Genomic DNA, 17,806 nt, shown 5'->3' with positions numbered 1-17,806 from the left:
GTGCCCAGGACAACTGGGTTGGTCACTGTTTCAAGAAAAAGAGATAAAAACTGCTTTTTTCTTTATCCTAAGGTAAAGAACATCCTGAGTTTAGATTGTTAGTTCTGGTTCACATTCAGGAATAGGATATTTGCTTAATCTCACTGATCTTACGTCTCCATCTAATTTCTCCCACACTGAGGATTCTGGTTCTCAATGACATCCACATAATTTCTTACTGCTTTACCCCACAATATAGACATTATAATATTAGGGGAAAAAAGATACCACTCTACCCAATACCACCAACAATAGTTACTCAAAATGGTATATGATTTTTATTTTTTGTCCCGAGAGAATATCTATAAAGAGACATATAGTGAAGTTACTGTGTTTTACAAATGATATTTCTTAAAACGGTCCTTCATTAATAGAGTACAGGGTCCTTCTCTACGTGCTCTGTGCGTCCATTTGTCACAGGCTCATTTGTCTCACTTTGCTTTTGCTTTGCAGTGATAGCTTTTTAAAATGTTTTTTGTTGTTATATAATTATATAAAATATTTTAGTTCATGGTTCCAAAGGTAAGTTCATCAAAAAAGGTTTATTCAAAGATGTTTAGCTTTTTATCCCTGCTCTCTAACCTATTCCCTCCCCATGGTAACATTTTTTTCTCAAGAAGTTTTTATAAGTTTTTGTTTTATCCTATTTTATATATATAAAGTATATATATACAGAGATATATATAATATACACATACTTCCTATATGTTATATGTTATATATATATTATTATATATACTTACAAACATATGTATTTGCATGCATTTTTTAAGATGTAAAACATACTCACAGAGTTACCAATCAACCACTCTTTTTCCCCTAAATATGTGTCCAAATCTTGCAGAAGATGAGGTGCATCATAGGTAAGTAGCTCATTAATCGTCTGATCCTAGGAGAGGCAGAAAAAAGATCACTTTAAGGTTAATGGGAATAAAAATAAATAATACGATTTGAAGAGGAAGTAGGTTTTTCCCTCTTTCTCCTCCCACATGAATTCAGAAAGGAAGGTAAGAAGCTATGTGTTGTTGGCTGTTTTTTGTTTCAAATGTATGACACTATAGAGATTCAGGTCTGATTCTCTAAAGGTCTTAGTCACCCCTGTATTACTCATGGATTAAAAAATAAATACTTTTGTCACCAGTTCTTAAAATTTTTTTGTATTTAATGACTAAATATTTCACCCATAAAATCTTTTCATGATTTTCATCTTAATTTTTGTTAATGAAAATGATTCCATTATGTTTTGACATTTGTAAAATTCTCCTTTTTCTTAGCCCCGCTCCCTTTAAAGTTTAATAATATAACTGAAGGCAAAGAAATTAATTCTATGTTGTAAGGCTAGATTCCTCCAGTTTGGCAGTCTTTCGTTTCACCATTGCACTTAATGGAAGTAACCCATAACGAACCATCATGCTCTCAGGTCTTTATGAATGTTCTCTCTTTGGTTTGACATTGTGCCTTAGTATGAGATTTGTCTGCCTTGAATATAATCTACAAACCCCATCATCTAGATGCCCCCTTTTGATATATTTGAAGGTAATATTGAAAACCAAATAATATCTTTACAAAAGAAAAATTAACAGATCTATCCATTTTTTTTAAATTGTGTTACTCTTTGAATCTCCGAAGACCAAGTAATTTATTCATTGTCTCTTTCTTGGTAAGAAGTATTTATTTATATATGAAAATTTTGGCTGGTTTGTATTCTGAAGATGAAATGTAAGCCAAACTCAAAAATATTATAAAATACATATATATATCATTTAGTAATATTCATAAATGACCTGTAACACAATCCAGCCTTTATTAAGGTAGGTCACATAGTGGATAATGACCTCACCAATTTGCTGATTAACTTCCTGTTGTTATTACGACTTAGGTAATGTAGATAATTGTAATATCGTGCCTTCCATTTGTAGAGTACAGTTTGGAAAAGCATCATTACTTAATTACGTACATTTGCCAGATTTTACAAACTGAAGCCTAGAGAGCTTGTCATTATTTTGACTTTATATTCTTTCCACTGTTCTAAACCACCTTTTGTACATACAGTTTTCTCTCCATGGTTAATACGTTCATCGTTTTAAATAAAACAGTGTGAGTTCTTCTGCCCCTTACACAGAATTTGTGAGCCGAGAGGCAATGAGCCCAGAGCCGAGTGGCACATCCCACAGCTCAGCTCTGCTCAGCGTCAGTGGGAAAGGTCACGGCCCACGTGGCTGTCCTGGAACAGCTAGAAACAGGAGGGAGTTGAGCAGAGCAGGCTGTAACTGCTAGACAGCTCTCCAATGACTGCTGTGTGCTCACCTGGGTGATTGCGTCACTTTTTGAATGTGCATTTCCACAACTGAGGTTGCACTGGTGCTTGTGTACATGCAGTGCCAAATAAAAATCTGGTCTCTGTGCTGCTGACTTTAGCCCAGAGTCTCTTTACATGTTTGGTGGATCGTCTCAGACTCGTGAAATGTAAAGTACTAAACAGCATAATCATCTGTATTTGAGTCATAGTAAAGAATACTCACCAAAATATCATAAAGAAGATGAAATTTGATTCTTCTTCCTTTTTGCAAATGTGTACTTTTTAAAATGCATTTCCTGATAAATTTTAGCCATTCTTATACCTGGTGGACTCAGAAATTTCCTACTTCCTCCCCCAGAGAGTTATAAGGAGGTTTTTTTCACCCTGAGAAGTCATTGCTATCATATTGCATCAAATGGCTTTTAGAAGCATTAGGGAGGGTTGTATATTTCTCCGAAGCATTATTTTTAAATCGACACTACCAAAATCATGTAGTATTGGAAATGGGCCCCTAACATTCCTCCAGTCCTGCTCATCCTCCACCCTGCCCCCTGTTCTTAGAGGAGGAAGCGGAAACAGATACACTGAATAACCAAAGAAACACCAGTGTTAAGTTCAAGGATTATCAGGGTGACCAATGTTCAGAGACATATTTTGCCTTTAAAAGATTGGAAATGGAAGTTTCTAGTAATCAGTACAGAAACATTTATAATTGTGTATTTGATAGACTTTTGAAGCCCATATAATAAGAGGCCCGTTTTCACTTCTTTACTGCGTCCATCTTTACTGCATCAATATTCAACTTTTGACAATTTTACCTGACCACAAGGTGGCAGCAATGCAACTCACTACAAAGAGACTAGGCAACGAAGTACAAAAGAACTCTGTATTTTTCATGGTACCCTAGCCAGGTTCTGCTTGTTACTCAGAGAGTCTGTAGCCATCCGCAGTTACTCTGCAACATGTTCTCCCTTCATGTGATTGATTCATGAACTTGGATTACGTCCTGTGAGTTTTGCTTTGTTTGAGTAGGTGGTATATAAGAGCCTTGTTACTCTAATAAGGTAGAGTGTTACTCTTGTCATAAACGTTCAAAGAACATTTTCCTCTGGAAGGTTACCTCTGTTATGGAGCCTCAGCCACAGAAGCGTACAAAATAGAGAAAGGCAAGCCTATCTCTTGATAAAGTGTCAATCGGTGGGGTCTTTGGCATGTAGAACAAAAAGCTTTAGATACTTTTTTCTAAGTTGGGGTTTCTATCTACTTGTCTCTGTATTTATAAGGATATATAAAATATAGATGCCATGTCTGACAAAGAAAAGGAAAAACAATGAGCACTGAACTATATAATAACACTGTATTAATTACAATAGCTAATATTTATTGAACAGTTTCTACCTAGCCATCGGTACTTGTGCTACCATTTAATCCTGCCAACATACGTCAAAGTAGATTCTATGATATCTCTACTTTACAGGCAAAGAATGTGAACCATTGATAGAGAGCTAAGTGACAACTAGTAAGAAAGGAATCAGGATTCAAGGCTGGCAGTCTGACTCCAGAGCCCAAGTGTATTTCTGTCATCAAAGCTGAGTTTTTATTTAAGACTTTGTCCTAGTTAGTCGTATATATGTAGATATAAGTGTGTGTCTGTGTGTGTGTGTCTGTCTGTCTGTCTCCTCACACACCTTGCGTTTATGTCAAGGAATCAGTAAATGTGAATAATTTATGTTCCAAATATCTACTCAAATCAGGAGGTCCTAATTAAATAGTATTTGGAACAAATGTGCTCAAGTAAATTGATAAGGCTGCATTTGTTCTGTGCTGTAGCTTTTGGAAATAGGCCTTAAGCTGTAACGTGTACGTAGCAATTCATGCCCAGCTGCTGCCACTGTGGCATTACACCCAGTGGTTAAGAACATGGAGTCCGAGCCAGAGTGATGGGATTTGAATTCTTTCTGCACCACTTACTAGCTAAATAATCTTAAGCAAGTTACTTAAACCACATGAACCTCAAGTTCTTCATCTGGAAAGTGAGAGTAAGAACAGTTTCTTCCTAAAGGAATGCTTTGGGAATTAGTCACTCATTTAAGAGAAAGTATGCATAGCTGATGAGGCTCTGGGTTCTACAGCCGGGCAGTCTTGATGTCTGACTTGGGCAACTCCACAGCCACTCTATTTCTCAGCTTCTTCATCTGCAAAGTAAGCATGTCAATAAAGAACACTTTCCTCATGGGGGCCTAGAGAGGAGCGACTGAGATAAAACACAGAAAAGGGTTTGAACAGCATCGGCATAGGTGAGCGAGTGATGAATTTAGCTCTCCCTATCACTCATTCAACAGGTATTTAGTGCCTGCTGCCTAAAGGCACTGTGGTAGGTGTGGAGGTACACCAGCGAATAAAACAGACATGATTCCTGCCCTCGTGGCACATTCTACTGGAGGAGACAAACAAGGAAATTTATTTTAAAGTATAGATTGTGATGAACGCCCCAAAGGAAACCACGAGTGGGCTGTAATGGAGAATATCCAAGGAAGTCTACTTAGAATTCTGAATAAAGATGATGGATTTGACACACATATATAACTTTTTCATCCCAAAACCACAGTAAATGCATATTTTTGAAAAGGTAGAGCCTGCAAGGAGGTGGAAAACAGGAGAGGAGACAAGAGCAGACACAATCTGAAGCTGTAAAACAGATGGATGAATGGTACATGCAAAAGGAAAGCTGAAAACCAACACTGCCTACCCTCCAAACCCTCACGTGGTTCAGGAAGTGGCAGGGTAGATCTAGAAGGGGGTCAGGCGGTAAGGGGGGATAAAATGAGGATTGGAGGAAAGCTGTGACAGAAGTGGTTTTAGCATAGGATCTCCTCCTTCCTCGCACACTGCTAGACACCTGCCCCTTGCATCCTTCACAGAGGCTGCAGAGGGTGAAACAGACGGTCTCTGAGGTGGGAGGTGTCATATACAATGTGCTGAGTGAGTATATGCACCCTGATGCTAAATTCTGGACTCTCGGCCTTCTTTTTGCCACTTGCCTCCCAGAACACTGGCAGTCAGGCCTTTACTTCTGGGCAGGAGACTGTCTTCTCTAAGGAGATGCCTGAAGATAGTGATGTTGAGAAATAGCCCCAAAGGGCCTAGTGATGCTGAAAATCAACAAGCCCCATCCACATGCTGAGAGCTTTGAGTAATCTTTACTTTCTCTACCTTTACCGTGGACTATAAAGGATTCTCTGACTCCTAAAGAATGAAAGAGACCAAAACAAAGAGGAAAAATAGCAACTTTTAACAAACATACAATAGGCAGGGAGTTGATATTACATCCATTAAGTAAATATAAAATAATGTTTTTTAGAAAACAGAGAACATTACAGAAGAAGAGTCCTTATAAATTTAAAAACACAATTATCAGAAATTTTGAACCAAGGAGAAGGGTTGATGAGTAAAGTTGAAGAATTCTTCCTGAAAGTAATGCAAAGAAACAAAGAGATGGGAAGTAGAGAAAAGATCCAACATCTGAATAACAGGAATTCTAATATAATGGATCAAAGAAAAGAAAGGGGGAGGGAATTATCAATGAAATAATTAAAGGAAATTTCCTAGAATTAAAGGACACAAGTCCCAGATTTGAAAGGGCCCCAAAAGAAGAACGCACAATTTGGGCCAGCCCTAGTGGCCTATGGTTAAGTTCAGCACGCTCCACTTCGGCGGCCTGGGTTCAGTTCCCAGGCGTGGACCTGCATCACTCTGTTAGCAGCCACGCTGTGCTGGCAGCCCACATGCTAAAAACTAGAGGAAGATTAGCACAGATGTGAGCTCAGGGTGAATCTTCCTCAGCAAAAAAAAAAATTTTAAAAGACAGCACAATGGATGAAAAGAGGATCATACCAAGACTAATCATTATAAAACTTTAGAACTCTACAGCCAAAAGTATTCCCAGCTTTCAGAGAGAAAAAGAATAAGTCATGTCTGAAAGGTCAGAAATTAGATTGGATTCAGACTTCTCAACAGCTAGAAGACCACAGATAAATGCTTTCCAAATGCTAAAAAAAAATTACTTTCAATATAGAAATCTATACCCAACCAAATTATGAAATAAGTATGAAGATGAAATAAAAATATTTTTAGATAAACAAGGCCCCAAACTTTGTCCTATGCTCAGTAAGCTATTGGAGGATTGCTCCACAAAAACAAGGATGGAAAAGTGAAGAATTAACCCAAGAAAGGATCAAAAGAAACATCCAAGATGATAATAAAGATTCCAGGATGACAACTGTGCTCCAGGGCTCTAGGTCAACCAAACCAGACTGAAGCAGTGTGACACACAAGACAGACACCTCCATACTGTCTGTCAACATCATACCTCTTCTCATCAAGCCTTCATTTTAACTCCTGGAATACTAGAGGATGTGCCCCAAATAAACAAAGGAGTAAATGAAGACAAAGATGGAATCCAGGAAACAGGATCCCAAATCAAGAGAAAGACATCCCTGGGACAGCAGTGAAGGGCAGTCTGATGATGACAGCTGTGCAGAAGGCCCAGGCAGCTCTACAAAGGAGAATGGAAATCTCCAAGAAAATAATGGAAATAACAGATTATCTCATATCATTGACCTTGTGGAAAACAGTATTGGCAGGCCATTGGATAGTGTGGGAGGGTTCAGCAATAAAAGCAAAAAGAATTCAGCAGATGAAAAAAGGCAATTACTGATTTTGAGGAGGAAAAGTGAGAAAGGAAATCAAATCTAAGTGTACTACAATGCACAATTCTGTATAATATTTGCATAGGCATGCTAATGTGATGACTGAATAGGAGTTAACCAAAAAACTTTAATATCATTATTTTGGGAGTTTGGGGAAAGGGAAGCAGAGAGGATGACTAGGTAAGACATAAATTCTTATTACTATAAAAGAAGTCAGTAGAAACTAAAATTAGCGAATGAAAGAGAGCCATGTTACACATTCTCTAGGAATAATGCAGATGCGTAAGTCCTAAAAAAACAGCTAAAAGGGTTAAGAAGAGGGTTATGTCTGAGGAGGGGTTAATATGAGGAGGTAGGGCAGGGAATCACTGTACTTTGTTTTAAACTTTTTAATACAATATGGTATTTTAAAAGGAACTTTCTGAAGCACCTGACTAAAGTCTGGCAAGTGGATACGGTTAATGGCAGTAACAGCCAACTGATCACATTACTTTTATATCTTGTCTCTTCTCTGCCCAAGGAAAACGCGACATGAAATCGTCCAACGTGTCCACAATTGCATCAACTTGACATTGTTCCACTTCTGTTTTTCCAGCCAAATCTATGGAATAGAGAAAAGCCATTTTATGCCCAAGAATATGCTTGATTTAATTTACTATATTAAGATGCTTTTTTTAAATAGGCAATATATTCATATGGTTCAAAAATTCAAAGCAATTTAAAACAGTATCCAGTGAAGACTAACTCCCCCCCCCCCCCCGCCCCGCCACCATGCGCCTCATTTTGCTCCCTTATCTGCCTACCATATTGGTCACCACTTTTATTAGTTATTTTGCGTTCTTCCATTGTTTCTTTTTGAAAATAAGAATATATATGCCACTCAATAGGCACCTCCCCCATATATCCCAGAGATCTATCCTTGCAAGGCCCTCAAGGGCATCCTTGCTCTTTTTCAGCTACACGGGGTTCGTTTAAGCGGAAGTGCCACCATTTATTTAACTAGCCTCAACCGATTAGGTTTGTTTCCACTCTTTTGCTAATATAAGCAATACTACAATAAATAAGCTGTACCATGTATATTATCACTTGTTTTATAAAAAGAATTATTATTTTTTGGAGATAAGCTTTGTCAAGAGCATTTGTTTTCTTCCTGGAAACTACAATTTTAAAATAATAGAGGATTTTTTTTTCTTTCCTGCCATTCGTTGATCATCATTTTGCTAAGAAATAATTGGTCTTCCTAAATATTTTCTCATTGGTGTCAATTTAAAATGCTTCAGTGTGGAAGCATTCTAAAGTAGATTGCTTTTGTACAATTGTATAAATTTACTAAAAATCAAGGAGCTGTATACCGACAATGGGTGAATTGTGTGTAAATCACACCTTAAGAAAGCTGTTAAAAGTGAAGGAAAATGCTTTAGTGATTTAGAGTTCTTCTGTAAACTATGTTTTTTGTGTGTGATGTTCAAAGGTTGATTCTTCTTTCGGACCTTGAAAAGTCCCTCTGAATTTATCATAGGTTCTCTTCACTCATTTTCATCCTACTTTGACTTCCATGCTCAAGGCTTCAGCTATCAGTTTTATGCAGATGACACCTTATTCAACATGTTTGGCCCTTTCCCATATTCTCAGCCTCCTTTTAGACATTTCTCTGTGTATCCTTTTGGCCCCTGAACTTCCTCAACAAATCTCAAAATGGAGTCATCACGTCCTACTTCAAACCAGCTCTTCTTCCTTCATTCATTCAACAAATAATTACCGGGCTGCAACTGTGGGTTGGCCCCAACTGGAGGCTACAGCAGTGAACAAAAAAGAGAAATTCCTTACCTGCAAGGCACTTACGGCCAACTGGACATTGAAAGGGGTATTGCAAGTGAAGGAATGTTTCCCTTTTTTTAAGAAAAGGAGGAGGAGACGGAGGAGGAGCTAAGAGAATGACAAACTGTGTCCACGCTGTCATCTGCCAGCCCCTTACTCTCCTGGTCAAACAGATGCCCCCACATGCCAACATCTGTCTTCTAGCCCTATGCTGATGCTGTCATCACAAACTTCCTCATTTTTCCTCACTCCTTTTCCGTTGCTGTCTGAACTATTTCCGATGCATCTAAATGTGCATCGCTGAGGTCACGCCAATCAAATACAAAGTATGCCAGAATAATCTCCCCCAGCTCATAGCTATAATCACGTTGCTTTTCTAGATGAAGACCTACAATTGAAGTAAGACAGAGAAAGATAAATATTGTATGATCTCGCTTATATGTGGAATCCAAAAAAAAACAATACCAAACTCATAGATACAGAGAACAGACTTGTGGTTGCCAGAGGTGGGGGGATGGGTGAAAGTGGTCAAAAGGTAGAAACTTTCAGTTACAAGAGAAATAAGTTCTGGGGATGTAGTGTACAGCATGGGGACTATAGTTAATAACACTGTCGTGTATATTTGAAAGTTACTAAGAGAGTAAATCTTAAAAGTGCTCATCACAAGAAGAAAAAATTTCTAACTGTGTGGTAATGGATGTTAACTAGACATTGTGGTCATCATTAGCAATATATACATATATCAAATCGTTATGTTGTACACCTGAAGCTAATATAATGTTATATGTCGATTATATCTCAATTTTTAAAAACCCTGCAATTGCTTAAGGAATGACATTCAGTCTCTGGAACTTTTTAACCAGGGCTCAATCTATTTTTCTATTGATTTCTCTTTCTACTTCTCCTCCACTTGGCAAATTTGAAGGTCTTTTCTTTTTCTCATGCCATTTTCTCTCTCCCTGGAATGTTCTAGCCCAGAGATGCTCAAGTGAGGTCCATGGACCAGCTGCATCAGCATCATTGGGAAGTTGTTAAGAAGGTAAATTCTTGGTCCCCACCCCGGGACTACTGAATCACGATCTCTGGAGTCAAGGCTGAGCAATCCGTGTTTTAATGACCCTCCAAGCCATCCTGATGCACAGACAGTTTGAGAAATCCTGCCCAAGTCCAGGTCTTCCTCTTGAAATTCTAGGCATCCTTTAAGGCTCAACTCAAATGTCATTTTCACTTCCAAGTCAAATTTCCATAGTCTGAAGTAATTGCCATCTCTTCTAAACTTCCAAAGAATTTTGTTTGTTGAAACATGTGTTAGTGAAAACCAAAATTTTTGTGTTTTTAACACATACACACTACTTTCGACCAAAAATGAAGGTCTGGTAATTATGGCCCATTTTATTTGTGGGCTAACCACGTGTCCATGGCTTGGATCACAGTGGTTGTCAGGGGAGGGGAAGAGGAATAGGGTGGGGAGCGGGGCATGGTGATTCTGCAGACCGATTAGAAAGGCACTGTAAAAGAAACCAAACATAGCTTTTTCCTCAAAAAGAGTGTTGGGGGGGTCTATGGGGGACTGTATGGGGGACTGTATGAGGGTGGGAGAAAGGGCATCAGGCAAAGAGGAGAACCAACAGTTTCTGTATTTCTCCTTATCTCACCATGGTCGGGAGATGATCCAGAAGCCAGCTACCCACAGAGAGCCTCAGGTGGCCCTTGGTGGAGGCAGAGAAGACTCCCCTTCTATTGTTTTCAGCGTGATTAGGAGGAAGGACCTCGAGAACATGATTTTAACAGTCTGAGTCATTTCAAGCTCTGTATACCATATGTCTTTCCTATTAGTTAATCTTCTCTGATAACTTATGATAGGCATGCTGGCCAAAGTTTGGATTCAGACCTATCTGTCCAATTTTCTCAGTTAGGGATTGGGGCAAGGAGGTGTGGGGCAGGAGGGGTAGCAGGTGATAAAAATAAAATTATTGTCTGAGAAACTCATGGAAAGTTAAACTGATACAGAGGGGACATTTACATTTCTCTAGCATTTAATGCCATTTTTCTTTGTTCAATAATAAAGTTATTTAAGAAATATTGAATATATGTCATGTATTTTTTTAGTTATGAAAAGTCTTAAACACAATAAACCTATTACCTGTGTTTCTGGTCAAGTATCTTGCTATTGCGAGGCTCTGGTGAAGGTTAAGCCCATCGACTTCCAAAATGGGGATTTTGCCAAATGGAAGAGCTTAAAATAAAACAAGCAAAGAATCAACTTCCATAACAAAATCAAGTTTTGCTACTTCCATTTTTGCTGATAATTGTGAAAATAAAGCATGATTTTGAAGTTATGGAATTCTTGAATATTTATTCTAAAAGGGACATTAGGGACCCTCTAGTGGAATGTTTACATTTTACAAGTTTTAAAAAAAAAGAGTGGTTAGAAGACCTGCTATAGCCAGTGACAGACCCGGGTCTGGGACCCAGGCTTACAGTGAAACTAGATATCATCTCGTATACTTACTACTTAACTATTTGAAAACTTTTCTTTTAAAGCTTCATTAATTTTGTGGCCTTGATCAGGGATCACATGAAATATTTTTAAAACCATAGTCTGAAGAATATGGAGAGTTTGACTGACTTACTGAGTTATGGTAAGGAATTTAGCCAAATTCTTATTTCGATGAGGGACTATTTGAAGTGTATAGTGAGGCAGCAAGCATATTTGTACAAACATAGGATAGACACAGCAGATGTATTAAAATTTTATCTGTAAATTCTACTTTGTTTTCTTATCTAAACCTATTATATTTTTGTCAGAAAGTAATGCACATTTTAATAGAAAAATTCTAAGATGAAGATAAATAAAAATAATTCTACCACATAATTATAACCATTTTAATTGCCTTCCCGTATATATTTTTTAAAACATAATGTATATAATGTTTATAACCCACTTTTTTCATGTGACAATATCCTTTTAAAATTTTTCTAAATCAGTGAAACTATCTTTTTAATGACTTTTCTTTATACTTTGCCATATGAATTGATCACAGTTTTCCCAACCAGTGCCTCAGTTTTGGACATATAATTATTTAGGAAAGAGGGAAAAGGATAAAGTTCCACTCATACTCCCATGACGCTAACACAACTCTTAGCCCCAACCTTCAAGTGTCTTTCATGCGCACACCGAATAAGTACAAGATGAACTGCAGATCTTATCAGGAATAAAACATCGTGAGTACTCACCTGATGAGTGTGCCAGGTACTGTTCGAGTGCCTGAGAGACGGTAGTGAGCAAAACGAAGTCCCAAACAAGCTGACACGAATTGTGATGCCTTATTTGAAGCAAGGTATGTGATCAAGAGGGAATTAACATGCCTAACATTAGGGGGGTGGGGCGGTGCTTCCTTTGTGCTAGGCATTGTTCAAAACATTTTACATGCCCATTAGGTCTTCTAGTACTTACAACCACCGTATGAAACAGGCGTTAATTACTATCTCATTTTATAACTGAAGAAATGAGGTGAAGAGAGGTTATGTAAATAGTCCAGGTCACACCTGGTAGAGATGAGATTCAAACTGAGGTCAGTTGGAATCCTGGCTCAAGCTGTTTTGCTAGTTCTAAGAGCCATATTTTGAGAAAGACATTAAAAATCAGAGCAAGCTCAAAGGAGAGTATCCAAGTTAGAGGGGGTCTAAAATCACATTTCATGAGGATTGGCTGAAGAACATGGCACTCTTCACAAGAGGAGACAAAACAAACAGAGTGGAACATAACAGCCATCTCCAGATACGGCCCAGCTATCAGATGGAAGAAAAAATTGACTTAGTCTGACTCTCTCTAAAATGCAGAACTAGAACTACAAGTAACAGAACAAAAGGGCAGATGTTAACTCAAGGCGAAGGATAATTTTGGTCACACTGGAACTACTGACAACAGAATGTGTTTTCTTATGAGATGGTGAGCTGTCACCTACTGGAACCATTTGAGCCAAGCTCGGGATAACTGCCAACAGTTGGAATATTGGGGTGCATCTAACAAGAAGAAATTTAAGAAGACAAATGCTAAGTCCTTCATTTGGTTCTAGAAAAAAATAATTTCAGAACTGTTGGAGGTAACAGGGTCACCTGTCCAAAAGCTTATAAGGAATTTAGTGATGCTTGAATATAAGGCGTCAGTGTGATACAGCTACCAAAATAACTACTGTGATCTTGGTAAGATGTATCAGAATAATAATCTAGACCTGTGCTAGAGCAATGGTCCCATTCTGCTTTGTGCCACTCTTGTGACTGGAACATTGTGTCTCCCCACAGGCACCGCACATTAAATGGCAGACATACTTGTGTCACGAGGAAACTCAAACCAGGGGATATAGATGGAAGACTCAAGGAAGAGAAAAGAGTCTTCCCTTGGGCCTAGATGTGATTGCAGATCTCAGATAGTCTGTGGGAAACAGCATCTAAATCAAGAAGCAGAGCCAGGGGTGGGAAGGTTGGACTGAAATTCACAACGATGATCAGGGAAACAATCAAGGAAGTTCCAAAAGTTGACATCTAAATAGACGTCCAGACACATGAGTTAGCTGGGGACGCAGGTCTGAATTCATCCGAAGACCTTTATCTTCACTCCAAGTATTTTCACTGAACTGGCTACCCAGCACTGGCTTTTTCTCTATGATGCCTTAAAGGTACTAAATTTCCTCAAATAACTTGATGTGAAAGAAGGAACAATCTGTTCTCCATGGATTACAGTGATAACCCAAGACCAATGTATGAAAGCCATCAGGAGATGGACTCCAATTGTGTATAAGATTCTTTTAAAAGTTCTCCTTCCTTATATTGTCTGTTCTCTCCTAGAATTTCATTGAGATGTTGAACCTCCTAAACAGATTGATTCTCAATTTTCCTTGTCTTTTTTCTCTTATCTTTCATTTCTTTTTCCTATTGTTGTACTTTCTGGGGGATTTCCTTATTTTTCATCATTTTATTGACTTGTTTGTATCAAATTTTTAAACTTTTCGTCCCTGAATATTCCTTTCTAGAGCTATCATATTCAAGCTTGATTTCTTTGTCCTTGTGGGTCTTTGCCTTTTTTTGGAAAAAAAGTACCTTAATGTTATTAAAGGAGAGAAAAAAATATAAACACCTGTGCACAATCTACCAGGTTGGACCAGGAAGAACTTTTTAGTAGAAAACCCAATGATATTCTAGGCCATAGCAGAGGAGATGCCATAGAAAGTTTCAAACACTAGAGAGTATTCCTCAATTGAATAGATGAGACCAGATAAAATTTGTAATAGAAACTGTTTTTCAACATCTGTTCTTTCCTTTTTTCTCAAAGTAATAAATCTTGGATTTTTAACTGGGCAAATGATTATCCACAATAAAGTCAACATTTTCCAACTTCCCTTGAAGTACAGTGACTACGTTCTAGCCAAAGGGATGTAAGCAGAAGCGATGTGTGAAACTCTCTGGTCAGGCTCTTAAAAGGAAGAGGTGTGTCCCCTTTCCTTTTTCACATGTATGAATGGAGTGTAAAAGGAGAATGAATTATCTTACACTGAGTAACTGAGACAACCCACTAGGGGTGACAGGTCAACAGAAAAGGAGGAGCCTAATTTTTGACAACTTCGTGGAACAGAATCATTAGAGCAGCTTGGGCTTTTATGCAAAGGAAATAAATTTCTATCCTCTTTAAGCCATTTTTTGTGTTGGCTGTCTGTTAAAGCATTTGAAACTATATCCTAACCATCAGGAACTTTGAGATCTCTTTCAACTCTAAGAATCCATGAAAATATTAAGAAAATGCAGCAATTCCATTTCCAAAAACATAATGAAAAATCAAGGTAGAATAGGGTAAGAGGCACTCAAAGAACTTATATCTAAAAATTGAAAGGCAGAATTTGTTATATGTAACATCTCTGCAACTTGCTATCCATCTTAATTAGTAGATAAAATTAATTTTTACCTATTTTATGTCCACAGAATTAAACATCCCATGTACAAATTCTGGTATTAGAACACATTTGGATATTAATGGTAACGTTTTATGAGAACAGGAAATAAGATATCCTATCCCACTAGAGCAGAGTTCTCTGATAAGAAAAAGTGGCTATGGGGACAATGACTTCTAGGGAACTGATGCTTCCAAAAAGTGTGTGGCAATATTTATTGTTAATATACCAATTATCCTGGTATTATTGTTGTTGGCATTATCTAGCACAAATAACTTAGCCATATTATTAAATTGACCTGTGTTTGAAAATCAGCTCTACCTTGTTAGGGCTATGAACCTGGAAAAATTACCTAAACTCCGTGTGCTTCAGTCATTCCAACTATAAGACAGAAACAACAATATATCCCACATAGGCAGACTTGAGAAATGAAATGACATAGGGTCTGTAGGGAATCTACAAAAGGGGCCAGATCGTCTTCAAGGACGTGACAGTTGTTTTCCTCAACTTCATTTTTATGTGATTCTGTAATAATCCACTCATAAACGTGAATTTTAGACATGTAATTAATATCTAGTTCGTATTTCTAGGTAACATGGCAAGCATCTCAAGGATAATTTACAACTTACTGAGAACCACATACTGTTGTTTGTTTAGGTAACAATATTTCTAATTCTTTGCCATTGCCTGAGTGGTAAGTAGCATGTTTTCATTGGGTCACCCGCCCAATTTGCCAATTAGTTCTTTCCTCTGATCAAACAGATCCCAGCTTTGTTCACAGATCCACTCCTCTCTCACAAAGCCACATGCCTCATGAAAACTGATTCCATCCCCGAATTCAGAGGTGGATCAGACAGTTCTAAGGTTGTCCTCATCCCTTTTGCCAGTGACTGGCTCAGAAATGGACACGTGACCCAATGTGAGCCAGTGAGACACAAGAACTTTGCTGAGGTCTTCCAGAAAAGTTTTCCTTCATTCATCTGGGAACACTGAAGGAAACAAGGCTCTCTCTCTTTTTCTTTCTCTTTCTATCCTCTTGATGATGCTGTCCAAGGATGTGAGGCTGGAATTGCAGCAAACACATCGCTACTGGCCTCGTGATACAGCCAACACAGAGGAGAAAAAGCAGATAAAACCATCTTTTGAAACCTGTCCTACTTCGAAATTTTCAATTATGTAATGCAATTCATTTCCTTATTATTTAAGTCACTTTGAGCTTGCTTTTCTGTTAGAGCAACATATCTGATCCATTGTCAAAACATAGATATCTGTGGCAAGCCCACCAATTCCAATTGTCAAGAACATTGACTTCAGTATTCCCTCATTTCAGCTTTCCTGACAAAGCTTAATATTAGTTTATCTTTATATTCTCTGTGAGGTTTTTGTTTTCACCTCGAATAGGAAATTTCCCAAGTCACATAGCATTTACTTAACTTGGCTGAACTGCTGCTTCTCAATGTAAAGCTACGGCAGATTTAAAAACTTTTATTTTCTCATTTCCCTGAGGAAAGATGAAAGGTTCTAGAAACATATTTTTCCCACATTTCCACAAACTATTATTTGTGCTACTTACCTGATTTGATTTCAGGCCAATCAGCTTGTTCTATTCGGTGGTCTTCATACTTTATGTCTAAATATGCAAATATGTAACGGATAATTTCTGCCCTCCCCCTCATATTAAAATAAGTGAGTTTGTAGTTTGGCATGGTGTGATTCTGCAAAGAGAAAAATGGAAGGATTATGTTAACAGCCCCTTAGAGAAGTTTCAACATGTTTCTTTGGGGACTTTTTGAAAATTTTATGGCATCTTTTGAGATAACTGGAGATATTAGAGGATATTTCAAAACCAGAATTATTAATCATTATCCTAATAACATATGGGGAAGACTTGATAGAAATAAAATCAAATTCAAATTCTATTTATAAAAAGACTTTAGAGTGAAAGGTTATCTACACACCAGCATTCACAGGAGAGAGTCAAAAACTTTCCACTTTAAGATGTATTTGTCCTGCCTTTAGTCATGTGTCATGGGTGGTGTTTGACATTTGGTTTGTTGTTGCTTTGGTGACACAGCTGAGTTTGTGAGGACAGCTGAGTAAGGACGGCAAGGCAGGGTGCATGCAAGAGGAATGTGAGCCGGTGTGCCAACCTGCCATCCCCTCCCTCCCTCGCCCGAGGCCTTGCCCTCTGAGAATCAAAGGCTTAGGGAAACATTGCTCTCTTTGCTCTCTTACTGCTGCCGGGTTTTACTGGGTTGCTTGCACCATACAAGCATACCCCATCTTGGGGACTTCTGGTAGGATGGGACAATGGTGAGCATATTCCTCCATTCCCTCTACGGAGGAGCAAGAAAGAAAGAAAATTAGTCTTACATTTCAGAACGTTTGCTATTACTGACCATATTGGTTAGATGGAGGTCATTATAATTTTGTGAGTTTTCTGTGATTTGTATCATCTCAATTCCATCGTTTATAAACAGTTGATTTTAAGCATTAATAATATGATGTATTATAATTTTATAATGATCAGGCAACTGAGAAAGAAACATTTTCATTTGAAATTCAATTCTTCCACTTAGTTGCTGTGTATCTTAGGGCTAGTCAACAAAATCTTTCTGAATTTCAAAGCCCTCTTTTTATAGAGACACTAATATGGATTTGGGGATTTAATAAGGTAATACACGTAAAGCATTTAGCATAATGCTAAACACAATAATTATTAGCTATTAACAGTAATAACTTTGAACTTGTTCTATAGTCAAGAAGAAACACTGTGAGTACAGCACACCAAAATAAATAATAGAGTAATTAAATAAAAATCATAAATAACAATTATTTATTTAAAGTGGCACGTTTAAATAGCTTATTCTCCACCGAGGAGGTCTTCCAAAGATACTAATGGAATATGAGATAAAAAGAAAAGTTGGGCTCAAGCCTCAAAATCAAGTTCCATTTGAAATCACATCAAATAAACGGTCAAACACAAATCACGAAAA

At 37.8% G+C, this 17,806-nt stretch overlaps 1 protein-coding gene across 4 annotated transcripts in view; it reads right to left on the bottom strand.

The window, feature by feature from the left end:
* HPGDS (hematopoietic prostaglandin D synthase) overlaps nt 1-17,806 on the bottom strand; it is a 28,791-nt gene that overhangs the window by 2,794 nt on the left and 8,191 nt on the right. For 3 of the 4 annotated variants that reach the window (XM_046655557.1, XM_046655554.1, XM_046655555.1), the window contains exons 2-5: nt 16,384-16,525; nt 11,009-11,101; nt 7,539-7,648; nt 830-928 (exon numbers count right to left, since the gene is read on the bottom strand). In XM_046655557.1, the coding sequence (XP_046511513.1) occupies nt 830-928; nt 7,539-7,648; nt 11,009-11,101; nt 16,384-16,516 (435 nt within the window). In that variant the 5' untranslated portion in view covers nt 16,517-16,525. The remainder of the gene's footprint in view (nt 1-829; nt 929-7,538; nt 7,649-11,008; nt 11,102-16,383; nt 16,526-17,806) is intronic. The other variant, XM_046655556.1, reaches the window with a different exon arrangement.

This window comes from Equus quagga, chromosome 3, assembly GCF_021613505.1.
Source record: "Equus quagga isolate Etosha38 chromosome 3, UCLA_HA_Equagga_1.0, whole genome shotgun sequence".
Classification (NCBI taxonomy): Eukaryota; Metazoa; Chordata; class Mammalia; order Perissodactyla; family Equidae; genus Equus; species Equus quagga.
Note: the sequence above shows the minus strand (reverse complement) of the source record. Positions and strands in the feature narration are given on the sequence as shown.